General features: G+C 44.9%; 1 protein-coding gene across 2 annotated transcripts in view; it reads left to right on the plus strand.

The window, feature by feature from the left end:
• The window catches only part of LOC128894099 (neprilysin-1-like), an 82,078-nt gene that overhangs the window by 57,186 nt on the left and 10,486 nt on the right, over positions 1-14,406 (plus strand). For both annotated transcript variants that reach the window (XM_054155565.1, XM_054155564.1), the window contains 3 exons: positions 10,152-10,283; positions 10,684-10,782; positions 10,867-11,045. In XM_054155565.1, the coding sequence (XP_054011540.1) occupies positions 10,152-10,283; positions 10,684-10,782; positions 10,867-11,045 (410 nt within the window). The remainder of the gene's footprint in view (positions 1-10,151; positions 10,284-10,683; positions 10,783-10,866; positions 11,046-14,406) is intronic.

The raw sequence follows: 14,406 nt of genomic DNA on the forward strand, positions 1-14,406 counted from the left end.
TACGTAAACCGAACTCGAACGTCGCTCCGGAAGCGATCTTAGCAAATCACTTGTAGCATTACCGTTCCCTGCGAGTATTAATTCCAAGCTAAGTGTTGTATCGTCAGACAGTTATGACGCACCACCGGTGAACTATGCGCGCAACTTGGCCAACTTCTTCCGCCAAGTTCGACCGTAACACGGCTCGTTGATAACGTCGAATTCGCGGATGCCATTCGGCGATATTAATGGCTCCTTCTACCGTACGGCGAACAGTGTAGAATGATTCCTGGCTGGATATCGGAACCCTCAGTCGATTCCAAACGGGAAATTAATTGGGGAGTATGGACCCATTCCAAAGTGCCTTTCGAAGACCATTCTACAATCTGCGCTCGAATAGCAAGAGAGATTAGAGGTGTTGAAAAAATGATTAAAGTAGTCCTGAAGTTGGGGCTATTAGATACTTTTATGAGGAAATTTTTATTTGATGCCACAGGGTGTGAAACTACCCTTTAGGAAAATTCAAGGTTTCTTGTGTTTAAGGCTAAGTTTAGTCAACCACTTAAAATCTCATCAACTTCTCCTCGCTATCGTTCTCCCTTCAATATCTTCAATTCCAAGAGGGTGTCGCCAGGGCATCAAGAATCAAGATCAAGAGAATCTCTAACCCTAATCTCCAGTCGTCCATTGTCTTCGTTCGACAAACGGCGAAACATTGACCCACATGGCTCGCTGCGGCGAAAAAGTTGGACGGGTCGCACGGCTCTATAAATATTATATTCCTCCGTGGTGTTTCATGCGACGCTACGGTTCCATGAATTATACGTTACTGCGAATTTCTGGCGAGGCACAGGCTCCGAGGAGACAGCCAGACAAATGCGCCCATCGTTCGCCGGTGCTCGGGACTGCTGAAACTTTTCTGCGGAACGACGAGTCGTTTATCCTTTTTCCCTCCTCGACTCGTGCTGCCTCCGAGTATTCGGAGGTCCCACGGGGAGATCTCGAGGGGACCATGAACTCGCGTCGACGGAAATCGCACTCGATAAAGCGAACCGTGTTACCGAAGCGGTTCGATTTCGCTGTGTGACCAAAGAAATCGGAGCAAAACAACTGCCTGGAGCTGAAAGCGGTGATATGTGATTCTACAGGGAAGGTATGGGGTCATTTGAATGCTCCTGGGGTGATTGTAGCACTGGCGTACTATATGACTTCCACCTGTGACGATGGCGATGGTAGGAACAGAAGGTTGCGAGCGTTTAGATGTTACGTTCCTCCATGCAAAGGAAGATTGCGAAGGTAAATAATTTCTTTTCTTTGTGGTCAGTCAAGCCACTAATTCATCTGATTGACTGTATCTTCCCCTTACCTTCCTCTTAATTGATTTAAAACTCACAGATCAGTGAATCCCGGTTCCATGAAACATACCAAGCGATTAAATCGCTCTGTCGTGGCCCGATCGACGAAAATGCGAGCGCGGAGGAAGATTTTCCGTTCGATTTGACAATATGAATCGGTAAATGAAGAGCTGCGAGGAAGGGAATGCAACGTCGGGGAAATAATTTTCGCGTAGGAACGCGAATAAAGGGGTGGGATGGAGATCGATGGTGTAAAATGTCCAACGAAAATACGCGGGGAAAATCTATTTCCTTGCAAACTGCCGTAATAAAGCGCCAATAACGCGTTTCGCCCGACCCCGACGCCAGTCATCGACTGTTTTCACTTCGGTTGGCACGAAATCGTCGTCGTCCTCGCTGGAAAAGCGTTCCTCGAGGATGAGGAAGGACAAAAGGGAATTGCCGGGGCAGGCGGGAGCGTAATTTCAGATTTATCGTCCACTCGACTGGATAAAAGCGCGCGGGTTATATTTATCCTCTGCTCGGATGGCCACGTGACTCCTGTTACAGATGAAAATGTCTCGGTGGCTGTCAACGTTATGTTAATCGCGTGCCAACTACTTATCCGGCGAATGTTTCGGAGCCTCTGGGAGGTCGTGAATCACGGAGGGATTCTGTTTTCGTTCCATTCGTCATCTTTCTGTCTCCAAGCAACTGGCTGGATCGTAACTTTCCTCGATTGGGAACTCGAAATACACTTAAAACTTATGAAGAAAGGAAGATCGAGCTTACATACAGTGTACGTTCTCATAATTCTGTTGTTCGGGACGCTCGCCTAAAATTTCGTGTTTTCGTGGGAGTCGAACTGCAAATATATTCAGCTGTTCCGTTGTGTGTCTCTCTGCAAGAGAGAGATAAACAACGTTCCTCCAGTTCCTCGTGAAAAAGAATCCCTGTGCCCTCGGCGCGCTCTATTCAAACCGGGAACGAATACGCGCAACTGTGCCTCCGCGATCCTTGCTTAATTGCAGCCGCGAAAAATTTATTTTCCTTGTTAGCCGGTGAAAAGCGCGCCCTCGCCCCCGACCGAGGAGCTGAATTTGTTTTCTCGCATAATGTTCGTAACGCTTTTCGAGGGAGCCTCGTTGGGTGACGTTCGCTCTTTAACGTACATCATTCGACGACCAGCGTCGCTTGATGAATCAATTACGCAAATTAAATTCCGCCCCGGAACCCTGCAAAAACATTTCACGTTTCGTCGACGGGCAGGGTGATTATTCCGTGATATCGCCGAATTATAGAGGTTGTCGTTATGTGTCCGTAGCATGGTATTAATTTGGATTTGGCACAGGGGTGGTTATGAGCTTTGTAGAATTTTTGATTAAATTGAGATTATTATAGAAATCGATAAGCAAGGCTGGTAGATAAATGAGGGATAATTTTAGTTAGTTTAGATATCCATTTGAGTAGCGTTTCAAATAGAGTTTGGGAAAAAGGTATCCTACTTCACACCCAACCCCTTTCTTATGAAAGTCCTTCCTCCCTTCTTTGTTATAAAAAAAAAAAATCACAAACGGCCCTCGAATTTTCCATCCACCTTATCTAACATCTTGCTGCTACCACCACCTGTTCCTGTCGAGTCACGTTTGAAACCTGAACGCTTGGGAATTGATACGCGTCCGTATTAACGAGCACGTAGTCGGATTGGTCCCATCGCTATCGAGGGGAGGACGGGGACGATCGTCGATGACATTCAATTTTGGAAAACGAATGGAACCGCGTGTTCGAGAACACCCGCGGGAGTGGACTCGACGCGAGCAAGTCAGGAAGCATACCGAAAATTAATATTCATCACTCGGGTTAATATCGATGTCCGCTGTGTTCTGACCGGAATTCGAGCACGGCATTTATTAAATTTAATCGAAAGCTTGTATCTAAATTAACTATCTCCCGGCCGCGATACGAACGCTGAAACGGGGACACGAAATACCGCGAAGGTTGCGTCTGCGGGTTTCGCTCGGGAGATAAGCGAGGGAATCTCGAACCCGCTACTTCCAACAATTAACTCCACTTGCTCGTTAATTCGCTCTTAATTTATTTTCCGAGATCCCTGGACTCGATACCATACGCTGAGATAGGATTTCTTGGCAGCGATAGCGACGCAACTACGGATGATATCAATTTTGTCTCAGTTCCGCAAACAAACTTGGGCTGGTTTCAACCGCGAATGTAGTCAATGTGCTAATTAAAACACATGTTTGTAATTAAACGTTCTCGTAAAATTTAATCGAGCGTTGTTGGGTGTTTGTAGTTTAAATTTCAATAGAACGAGTTTGAGGGCCGGAAAGTGTGAAGTTGCAGAATTGATAAATTTAGAGAAATTTTTTTTCTTTCGCGATGTAAGCAAAAGTTCTTCCTCGCGTAAAAATTACAAGGAATAAATTATCTATCTATCTATATCTCACGCTATTGAGAACACTATTAAGATATACGAGACAAAGCCACACTGAAAATTGCCCAGGGTTTCCAGGACCATAGTTTCAGCTCCGCCTCGCATACTAATAAGGAAGGATTATCCCCTTGTGTTACAATGAACCCAAGCGAGCCCGAAGCAAATCTCCCGGGCTGCTCATCCGCGCTCATCGAAGGCCAGATATATCAGCGATGCTGTAAAAAGTCCTTGCCAAGTGCAAAATGAAAGAGGAGGGAAAAGGCCCGCGGGATCCTTCTCCTCTTTTCAGGCTCGCGGTTTGATTTCCATTCGAGGATCTCGAACGAGTGGGTGGCTCGAGGGGAAAAGGAGGGGGATCGTTGTAATTCCAGTGGAAAGCAGCGATTTGCCTCGCGCCGCGATCGAAAAACTAGGCCAACCAGACCAGCCAGCCAGCAAACGACTATTTATTCCGCAGACGGCTCTTTATTACCACCACCGAAATTTCTGTATCGCTAATGCACGCTGGTGTGGCGAGTCGTCGCCGACGGTGGCTGGCGCCCACTTTAAACGACGCGTTCCCGCTCTGCCAATACTCCATCGGCGCGAACAAAAGACGCTCCAGCTGGCCGGGGAGAACGGTCCGAAACTCGTGCCAAATTACAAAAAGACGGTAATCATTTATTAACGTCGCGAATAATGGAGCAGCGTCGAGGCATTCGACGGCCGATGAATGATCCCGTTGGCTGTGAAAAATGGAGAGGTGTCGTTGCGAGTCTACTGCGACGTAAACAATGCCTAGTAGATAGCTTTGTCGTCGATAGACAGGAGTGATTATTTTTCTTCGGATCGGACAAGGTTTACTTTGGTGTTCCTTGTTTGTTTAGCGATGAAAGTGGGTGGTATAGGAGGTTCGACACGTTGATCGCCACGTGTACGTGTGACAATGGTGACAGTGCTTTTCATTGATGAATTAAAAAAATTAATTCCGAAAGGTAATTTGAATGACATACTGGACCCACGATGAAGCTACAAAAATAAATAGCATGATAAATGTTTGATTATTTAGTTTCCAATGGTCTGTAAAGAAAATTTAATCACAGCAGAAATTTTAATATTGGTCATGGCAGTCAACGTGTTAATTGTATGTTCTAGGTATAATACGCTGGAGATATTGTGAGTTAATGACCACAATTGTTATAATTATATCAGCCGTCATTAATTTTCGACGAAATCGACAAATCGTCGGATTCCTCGCGAAGGCTTTGAAAATCAGCTCGATTCCCAACGATTCCGTCGCGAGCGGGTTGAATCGATTCATCGATCCACGCGAAACCGTTTCACCGACCTATTGCCCGAACGCACGATGTCCATCGACTCCGAGTTTTATCGCCATTGATTAACGAGCCGCCCCAAATGGACCGAGCTTTTGTTTAATACGTCGGGCGTGTTTACTTAATGAAATTTCGCGTTACGTTCGCGAGAAGGAGGAACTGGGGAACGGCGGATTAATTAAATTTATTTTAATCGCAATCCCGCGTAACGCGGAACGCTCTCTCGTCGACGAATATCACTCGGATTTTCAAGAACGTATCGTGGTTTATCTGCCCGCCCCAGAAATGACCAACGTTTCGTCGGAATAGGAGATACAGAAGCGCGTATTGATTCGCTATGATTATCCGTTCGGATAGTCATGCGGGCTGCTTTTCAATTGTTTCACGCTGAACATTATTTCGGGATGGGATGGAAATTTAAATTTGCATTCGAGGAAGGGAATGCCAGGCTGGGGAAGCTCCACTACTGTTCGAGAAAAGGGAAATTCTGTTCTTTTGGAGTCGCTATTTTTAGAATCACTTTGTTTTTATGCTTTTTTCTCTAGAGTAACCGTCTTCGAGGAAATGTTCCTACGAACTCAACGCTCGCAGACCATTTTTGTTAACCTTCCCTCAGATTATGGGACACGTTACTCGAGCTACTCGACTGCATCGACCATCGGAAAATCCAAGTCGATGCATCGAGTTCTTTATCGTCTCTGTCCGCCGTTGGCGTCCAACACGGGCATTATTAACGGTTCGACGAATTAAAAGGTGCACCGGAGTCGATGGACATCGTTATCGAAGTCGTTAGCGTTGCACAAAGCGGCGAGGATTCCATTTCCTCTTCCGGTGGTGTGTCATCGCGTACGAGTCGGTTCACCCGCAGCTTCCCCCGCATACTTCGTCGCTGCCCTCGACATCGCTCAATCGGCGTGCCCACTTTCCTCTTCGTCCACGGAGAGGAAAAATCACGCGACCTAATTTTCCAAGTTTCCACGGTATCGAGGGCCGTTCGATTCCGCGACACGAGTCCGTCGATATTTAAACAAGCATTCGCATTGCGGCCCGAAACGCTGGCAGACGATGCGTAGCTCTTCGGGGTTAATAGTTCAGAACATATTTATCGTTGGGGTTTTCCAAGGGTGGTATTCACGAGGTGTTGTATTCGAGCCAAAGGTTGGCTTTGGATTTATTTTTGTAGAACTGTCACTGTCAAGCTTCGGACTGTCTCCAATTACATACAAATTTCCTCTGTAAATTTGTCTTATATTCTTTCTTAGAACACTCTTATAATCGAAACAGAGAAAACAGATATCTTTCGAACCCTCCACCTTAAATACTTACGCAATTGTCACAAATACCATCCAAATGTATCATAATCCTCGAAATTGCGGGCTTTAACTCCCTGAAAGTGTTCGTTTAAATATCACTGGACCCATCAGATGTCCCGTTGTCCGCGTTCCCATTCGCCACGGTTCCCTTTTCGGTAAATAAATGAAGTCGCGAGAGTAGGAAGCTCGAGCAGGGCCGGGAGTGGCCCGAATGGTATGGTAACTAAAGCAATATCCGCCCCCGCTCGTGTTTTATTCGCGGGCAACCGTCGGGGAATTGGAAGCGCGAGAGGGAAGCTCGGCTAAGAATCTCGACGGGATGAAACGAACAAGTACCGATTCGTCGGGGTAAATTTTCGTGCCGCGGATGAGAGTTTTTCTGGGTCTCAATTAGGGGCAAGTTACGTTGAATATTCCAGCACCGTCGGAAGCCTCGTCGCTCGGATTCAACGTGGGAATTACCGAAAGCTCGCGGAAGAACTTATAGCGGTCGCGGGAGGGGGCCAGGGATGAATAATAAAGACGATCGCGGGCTTTATCGCGGACAGCGCGAGGAAATAAATGTTGGGAGGGGAAAGCTAGGAAAGATTTGTCGCTGCACGCGTAACGAGCGCGAATCTACTGCTCGACGAGTCGAAGATGGTCCTCGGGGGGCGTGGTCTCAGTCTCACGAGTGGTGGAGATAGTGACAAGGATGAAACTAGAGATTGAGGTTAGGAGTGGAGACTAGTATTAAATCTAAAGATTGAAATTCAATTTTTTTATAAACTTATAAATTGAATTTTCTAAATTTTCAGACTTGCTCCCTCCCACACTGATTAAAACATCCAATACGACTGGCGATCTCGACAGTTGACCTTTCCTTCCCCGTATAGTACATTTGGCACTCAATTCTTTCCCACCGACGACAGGTGATCGCGTCTGACGCCACCTGAGCTCCGAATCGAATATCAGCGGTGTCAGAGAAGATTTCTCTTCGCGCTCAACCTCATTTAGAGAGGATTCGGTTACAAATCTCAACCGAATAGGGGTGGCACGTCAGGGTTTTTCGAATCGCAGTACCTCAGAGTAGAATCGCGGGTCCTACAGGATGTCTTATCGACGCGATTCGCGTAACGAACGCAGAATTCAGCAGAGATATAATTCATAACGCGAATCCGATTATTTCCCTCGGGCGACGGTCACTTTATTTGCAGCCAGGGCTTATCAGAGCTTATTCAGCCTGGCGAAAAAAAGCTCGTCGCGTTTTATACCGCGAGGGTCGGCTTGCGTGCGAGAATATAAAAATGCGGGAACGGGAATTTATTAAATCCGCGGGCTGCCCACCGCGACAAAACAGGCGCAGGTTGCGTTCTATCGTTTTCAGGAATTAAGCAAAGTGGAGCGTGTTTGCGCGAACACCGAGCCTCGTAATTAACGAGGGAAACGAACTAGGGGAAACTGTGTCGAGTCCCTTCTTACTAGACGAATCGTTTATCAAATAAATATCGAGCCTCCTTTTTTTAATTCTAACGTCATCGATATATGAGCGACAGGATTTTTCGCTGAGGAATTAAATAAATTACTTTTGAAGATTCAAGATTCCTGAATTTGGCGAAATTGCAAAAATAAGTACTAGTTCAAATTTAAAAAAATTATTTTTTTTTTCATTAGTTCCATGAAACAACGTAGCCTTACACAACACTCCAGCGGTAGTAGAAGCTGTAGACAGTGATCTACAGCTATTTTTAATCAGAGATCGTTAACGATGCAAGCCAGAGTGTCAGATCGTGTCTCCGAATGACGCAGAGACCGCAGACCAGCGTCCCAGGATCATTAATTTAAATTTCAATTCGATTTCCATGTTCGTCCTCCCTCAGGGATGCACGGAAGAAAACGAGCAAGGATTGAAGGACCAAGGACGTAGGTGACGTCTGGTGGTCTCAATCGCTCAACCTGCGCCACGGTGCACTTAGCGAAATTTTAGTCGTTAATTAGAGTGCTGACGACGGAACATGCGCCAGAAGTGAATCGAAGATCGGGATAGAGAATAAATCGGCGATGAATCATTCTTAACGATTCTCGTTGTCCGCAGACGTTTCCTCCCTTCGTTGGCGACTCGAAGACTTCGATTAGCGAAGGGTTTACTTATATTTTTATTCTCCATTCTATAATTCCAACACAGAGAACAGGAAATGGTTTATCCTATATTTAGAATTGTGATCTAAATTCACAGTTTGCTCGACTTTGCAATGAGTCAATGCACTAGGAAATGCAAACGTTGCTACAGTAATCCGTGTTAATCCTCGTGGACTTTCGTGACCAACGTCGGCGTTGCATTCTTATCCAAATAATCGCGGAGTAACGTCGTTTTTGAAGTGGATAAGGGATTCGTCGAAACGGCACGAGCGATGGACAGATTTTCCGCGATAAATCCGAGGGAAAACTGCTTACGCAGATTCATAGTGGGTCGGGAAAGCTTTTAATCCGTCGCGTATCAGCCCCTTTCCAACGAAAGCAGAGCGACTGTAAAGTATACGCGTTTCGCGACTTCTGATAGCTTGAAAAGTGGGGAGCAAGAATAAATCTGGATAACCTGAAACTTAAACAGGTTTTGCAGAAGTAAATGGCGACATAAATTTGTCGATACAAATACATTCGCTTGGATACAAAGGGATCCACGTTGAATTCGAAGCAAAACAAGTTATCACTTCTTTCGCTTTAGGAGAAATACCGTTTTGGACAGAAATTTTTCGATTTCGAGACTCGTCAGCTTTGTCGAGACTGTCGGCAGAGGTTCACGAGGTTGCGTCTCGTCGAGTTCCGTTTCCGTTCCCCTGGGATCGCGGCGAAACTTCCGTCGTGGGGAAAAAAGAGCATTCGATAGTCATACAGGAGCATTTTCGTGGAGTTTATCCGAGTAGGGGGTGGCGTATTCCGGCGGGCAGACCTTAGTTGGAAGTTCCCGGCTAGAAGTGTGCCAGAGATAGGGCCAGGGAGCATTTTCCGCCCACGGACACAGCCAGACAGCTGTCTTATCGCTGAAGGGCTCGATCATCTTCCAGCCTTTTTCTTTCATTGTTGCTTCGGGTGGCGTCGCGACGCCGGGAAGCGTCCATCGATCTCTTTCCAAATTATTTACGCTCCAGCAATCCTGGCCTCCGGGACAACTCGCGCTTGAAAGTTTAATCGAGCCTGTCCCTTGAAATTGATAAACGTTTCTGGAATCCATGAAACTGGAGATTCGATCTTTGGACGTGAGCTTGAAATTTACGACACGAGGTTATTAAATCGCGGCTCGAATTTTGACAAATTTGAAGGTCTAGGGGTAGTCTAGGATTTTTTTTTTTTAAATATTCGAGACGCTCAAGCTTTAGAAATGAATGTGATTTCTCACATAAAATTATGAAATAGTTCTCAGAGAGATCTACAATTTATCAACGAAATTTCAGAGAAACATTCAAGAAGAAACGTTTTCTGAAACGTACTAGATTCCCTCCTTGCTCATAACAAAGAGCTCTCGTGCACTTTCAAAGTCTCCACTTCTCACCTGGCAGCAATAACGTGGACGATTTCACGGCAGGTTGAGGACGTCGCCTGTGGCGCGACTTCCCGAAGTGTGCCTTCCTGTGGTGAATCGGTTGGTTGGTCGAGTGTCTGGCCGTTCGCCAAGAGTCCTCCGCGAAACAGCTGATAAGAGTGTCCTATCCCGAGCTTTTAACCGAGGCTTGTTACAAAGACCATTGTACTCCAGCTTAACTAACCTGTTTGTTGCTTTCAGAACAAGATGGAGGAGCAGAGGTCGCTTAGGATCCAGAAGATCGTCGATGGCCTGCTGCCCACCACCATGGATCCGAAGGATCGAGCCTCGGAGACCGATTTGCTGTTGCAGTTCTGTCTGTCCCTCAGCAAGGTGAGGTATAATAGAAATTAGACATTAGAAATTTCTCAACTTGAACACAAACAGAATTTCCTCCAAAACATTCTAAGAAGTGGGCAAATAAAGTGACATGAACAAAGTTTGAAATAATAACGAGATAAAAGGCATTATCAACACATTGTTCATATCACCGGCTATTATTTCGTAATTGAATGTAAAATTAAAAGAATTCAAATAAACTCGAATAATTTTTATTTATATTTTACGAACATAATGAATCGAAACGAAATATTTTACGTACATAACACAAGCCATTTTATTGAAATAGTGCCTATCACCGCAGAACTCACCCTCCCTGTTTCTTCTTGTCGCCCCAACGACCATATCGAAGCCTCCTTTCAAGCCCCTATTTAATAACTTTTCCTTCTCGCAGATCTATCCGAAGCACAAAGATCTCTACAACTGGGTAGACGTCGACCAGAGGGTGTACGTCCCGTTCAACATGTCCTATCTCCAGGAGAGCTTCGGTTATGTGAGTAATGACGTTAACGCGAAGGGCGATTAGTATCGGCGAAACGACACGAGGAGAAAATGATTTGCTTCGTTCCTGGGTTAGATAAGGTGGGGGACGCTGCTGAATGCCACTTTGGGCGCTACCACTGCCGATCTCTACAATCATAGTCACAACCGGGGTCGATCCGCCCAGGCCTTCGAAGATCAGCTGATCTACGTTTACGTCACCGCTCCTCGTTACTTCCGCAGCCTTGGCAAACTGCTGAATCGATTCTCCAGAAGGTAAACATGATCTCCTTGCTTCGTAGATCGCGATACTCTATCCGATACTTTCGACACTGATTGCTCATTGCGAGAAAATGTATCAACGATGCAGGATAATATTCTAACCTAGACTTAACCCAGATCGTAGCTATGAATCTCTAAAAAAATTTCATTTGAAACGAACCAACGAAGAATCTTATCTTACACTTTCAGTCGAGCCGTTCACTGCACAAATCGATTAACTCCACTTTTTGAAAAATGTTAGATTTAAGTGTCAAAGCGCTTGGTATAGTCATAATCATTTCATGGCATTTCTCAACTTTTTGTTTCATGGAGTTAGTCGATTGGCGCAATGAACGGCTCAACTAATTTTCTCACTCAAAATAACCCTGCATTTTGGACCTGGACGGTGTTGATAAATATCCCAGAACGTTCTTTCGAGATCAATTCCTGGACGACGTCTTTTCCGGTCCGTTTCAATTTTGCTCCTCTTATCTACGGAACGAAACAGCTGACGCAAATGCTCAAGGTCCCCCGTCGTCGCGGTTTTCGATAAGAATGAATTTAAGTTCGTACGCCAGAAAATAATTCACCGAGATCGAGAAGCAGGAAACGGGGCTCCACCGTGCGCGAATTTCGATTCTTCATCGTCCTTCCGCGACATTAAGCTCGATCTGGAGAATATTAAGGCCTCCGGCTTTGTCTAGTTCGGCCAGGTTAATCGAATGATCGCGAATACATGATTTCTGGCTTAACGCGTCGCTACCTGGGAATAATCTGGTTAATTTGTTTATTTATTTAATGATGAAGTGGTCGAAGGCCAAATGGGTGCATAAGTTAATAACATCCTGAAAATTGGACATGGCGAAAGGAATTATACACGGTGTTATCTGTGCAATCGAGTAATCCTATTATTGGAATGCAATCCTATTATCTGCTTTGTATTCTCATCTTGAAATCTCATTAAATTTTTAGCCAAATCGTTGTTACTCAACAGGCACAGATAGTGATGCTCTCGCAGATTTCATAATTTCTACTTCCGAACCCTTAAAACAACAATTCTTATCAAATACTTATCAATACTTCTTCTTCCTCCGGAAAACTCTTACGAACCAGCTCCTATAGTTCATTTTGCGCTGTTCAACGCTCATGGGCGTTCCTCGTTCACGTTTAACACGCTTAAAAAATTTCAATCCTGTCCTCCGCCGATGCTCGGCGGTGAATTTTTTAAAGTCGGAGTCCTGGGCTACGCTACTCGCGGGAATACCGTGATTTAATTTCGTGGCTTTCAATTCCCTTTGCCTGGAAGGTTTTAATTTCGTTGCGCGCAAGACGGGGGGACGCGTTATCGCGTTTCCTCGACGTTGAAATAAATCTGCTCGTTAGAAGTCCGCCACTACGCAACAGAAATACTCACGGATCGATTGCGTTAATTAAAGCAAGGGCAAATTGTGCACGCCACCATCGAGCGAGAAGAACGGCTCTCACGACGCCGTTTCGGGGGTAAAATGTTGCTCGCCGCGTCGCGACCATTATTATCGTAGCCGGCGACTCGTTTATTAGCCGAACGACCGGCCAGATATTAAAAATAACGACGCACGCTGTCGTTATATCAGCGATTTTTACTGTCGCTCCGTCGCCATGGAATTGGCACACGCGAAGGGAGAAATTGCAACCCCCTCTGTTGTATCAATTTTTTAACCGTTGAAGTTTCGTGAAAGAGCAGTAGTGATGTTATCGAGTGATTAATAACGAAGATTCGAAAGTCTGTCAGGAGGTATTTGTCGAATAAATCGTTCGATATAAATGTAAAACGGAGCTCGTATATTGGCATCGAGATGAAAATATTAAAAATGCATATCCAAGACTAATAACATGCGAAACTTCCAACTGCATATAAATTTCATTAAGGGGAAAAGGGAGGCACGTCAAATATTCATAAGATTTTCGTAGATCATAATGTGCGTTCACCAAGTAATTACTTGCTTTATGAGAAAAGTGTGAATTTTCATTCTGGACTTGAATATTCAGCCGAAATGGGTTTCCAGAGTTTTTCTTTCCGCTCGTTCGCCATCCGAAGGTTATTTAAAAAACCAATATTCGGGTCCATTAGATTTTCATAAACGGAGCGCAAGATTAAATAACAACGATGTTCTATTGTTTGTGCCAAGCTAGACGCGTCGATTCATAACGGTTGGGAAATTTTAAGTGCCCCCCCCTCCCCCCTCCCCCCTCCCGCCCTTCGTCGACGAAGCAGACATTATGGATCGCGAATATTCAAATTGGTTACCTTTTCACGCGACGAACAAGAGTTACTGCAGAAATGCAGATTCCATTGTTGAATACTGAAGGTAACGGCCGCTTTTCGTCGAGAATCTAAATATTTATTCCCTCGACATTTCCTTTCATTCCATCGTCAACCGGAGATTTATGTACTTTAAAAAAAAGGATACATTTTTAGAATTAGAATAAAGTTTTTTTCATCCGGGACTTTGACGAAGAGAAAAGTGATTCTGGATATTTTTGAAGCACACCGCTATGAGGCGGGATAATTTAAAAACAAGATATTGCGCTATTTTTAATATAAAAATTATGCGATATAAAAAGTTTAAATTTTAATACCTTAAAATCGAGGCTAGAATGAAATGCTGTTGCTTGAATCGCCACTTGGCGAACACCCTGTACCGACAGTGTCTTCCATTTGAGTTTTATTCCTCTCGCCACTGGGGAAGAAAATACTTCGGCAAAGCGATTGGTGAACCGAGACGGCCGTTAATTCGGTTTGCGTCTTCGTTAAAGCGGGCTCCGATATCGCGCTCGTTCAGGAAGCTGGATCGTCGCTCGTGGGAATAAATATTGGACGGCTGGCACGGATCGGCTAATGGATGGATATTAATGAATCCAAACGAAGCCGCTTGGCCGGAAGAATTTAATCACGCTTCGGACCGCATTCGTCTTCGTTAGCAAGCGTCAGAAATATTATTATCGAACGCCATCCTTTGTATATGGCTGGCCACAGACATGTTAGAGCATGGCAGAGATGTATAGCTATCCCTGACTTCTTCTTTTTATTATTCGTGAGAGATAAAATTCTTCCTAGGGTACCCGTAATAGATGGTTCAGTATTCTCATTTTTGATTTCGATAGTTGTTTCATTTAGAAGATTCTTCTAAAATATTCTTTCTACTCATAAAATTCGAAAGGAACGCATTCGTCCATTTTTCAACTAAATATGACCGTAAGATTTTCTCAGGGAATTTGCAACGATCATTTTGATTGTCCGTCGCGGCTCGGTGATCGCGGAAACGCGATCATTCCACGCGAAAATTGCACGGCAGAATTAATATATCGAATTGCTCGATAATTAGGAAACAACCTA

Source organism: Hylaeus anthracinus, unplaced genomic scaffold, assembly GCF_026225885.1.
Source record: "Hylaeus anthracinus isolate JK02 unplaced genomic scaffold, UHH_iyHylAnth1.0_haploid 3, whole genome shotgun sequence".
Taxonomy (NCBI): Eukaryota; Metazoa; Arthropoda; class Insecta; order Hymenoptera; family Colletidae; genus Hylaeus; species Hylaeus anthracinus.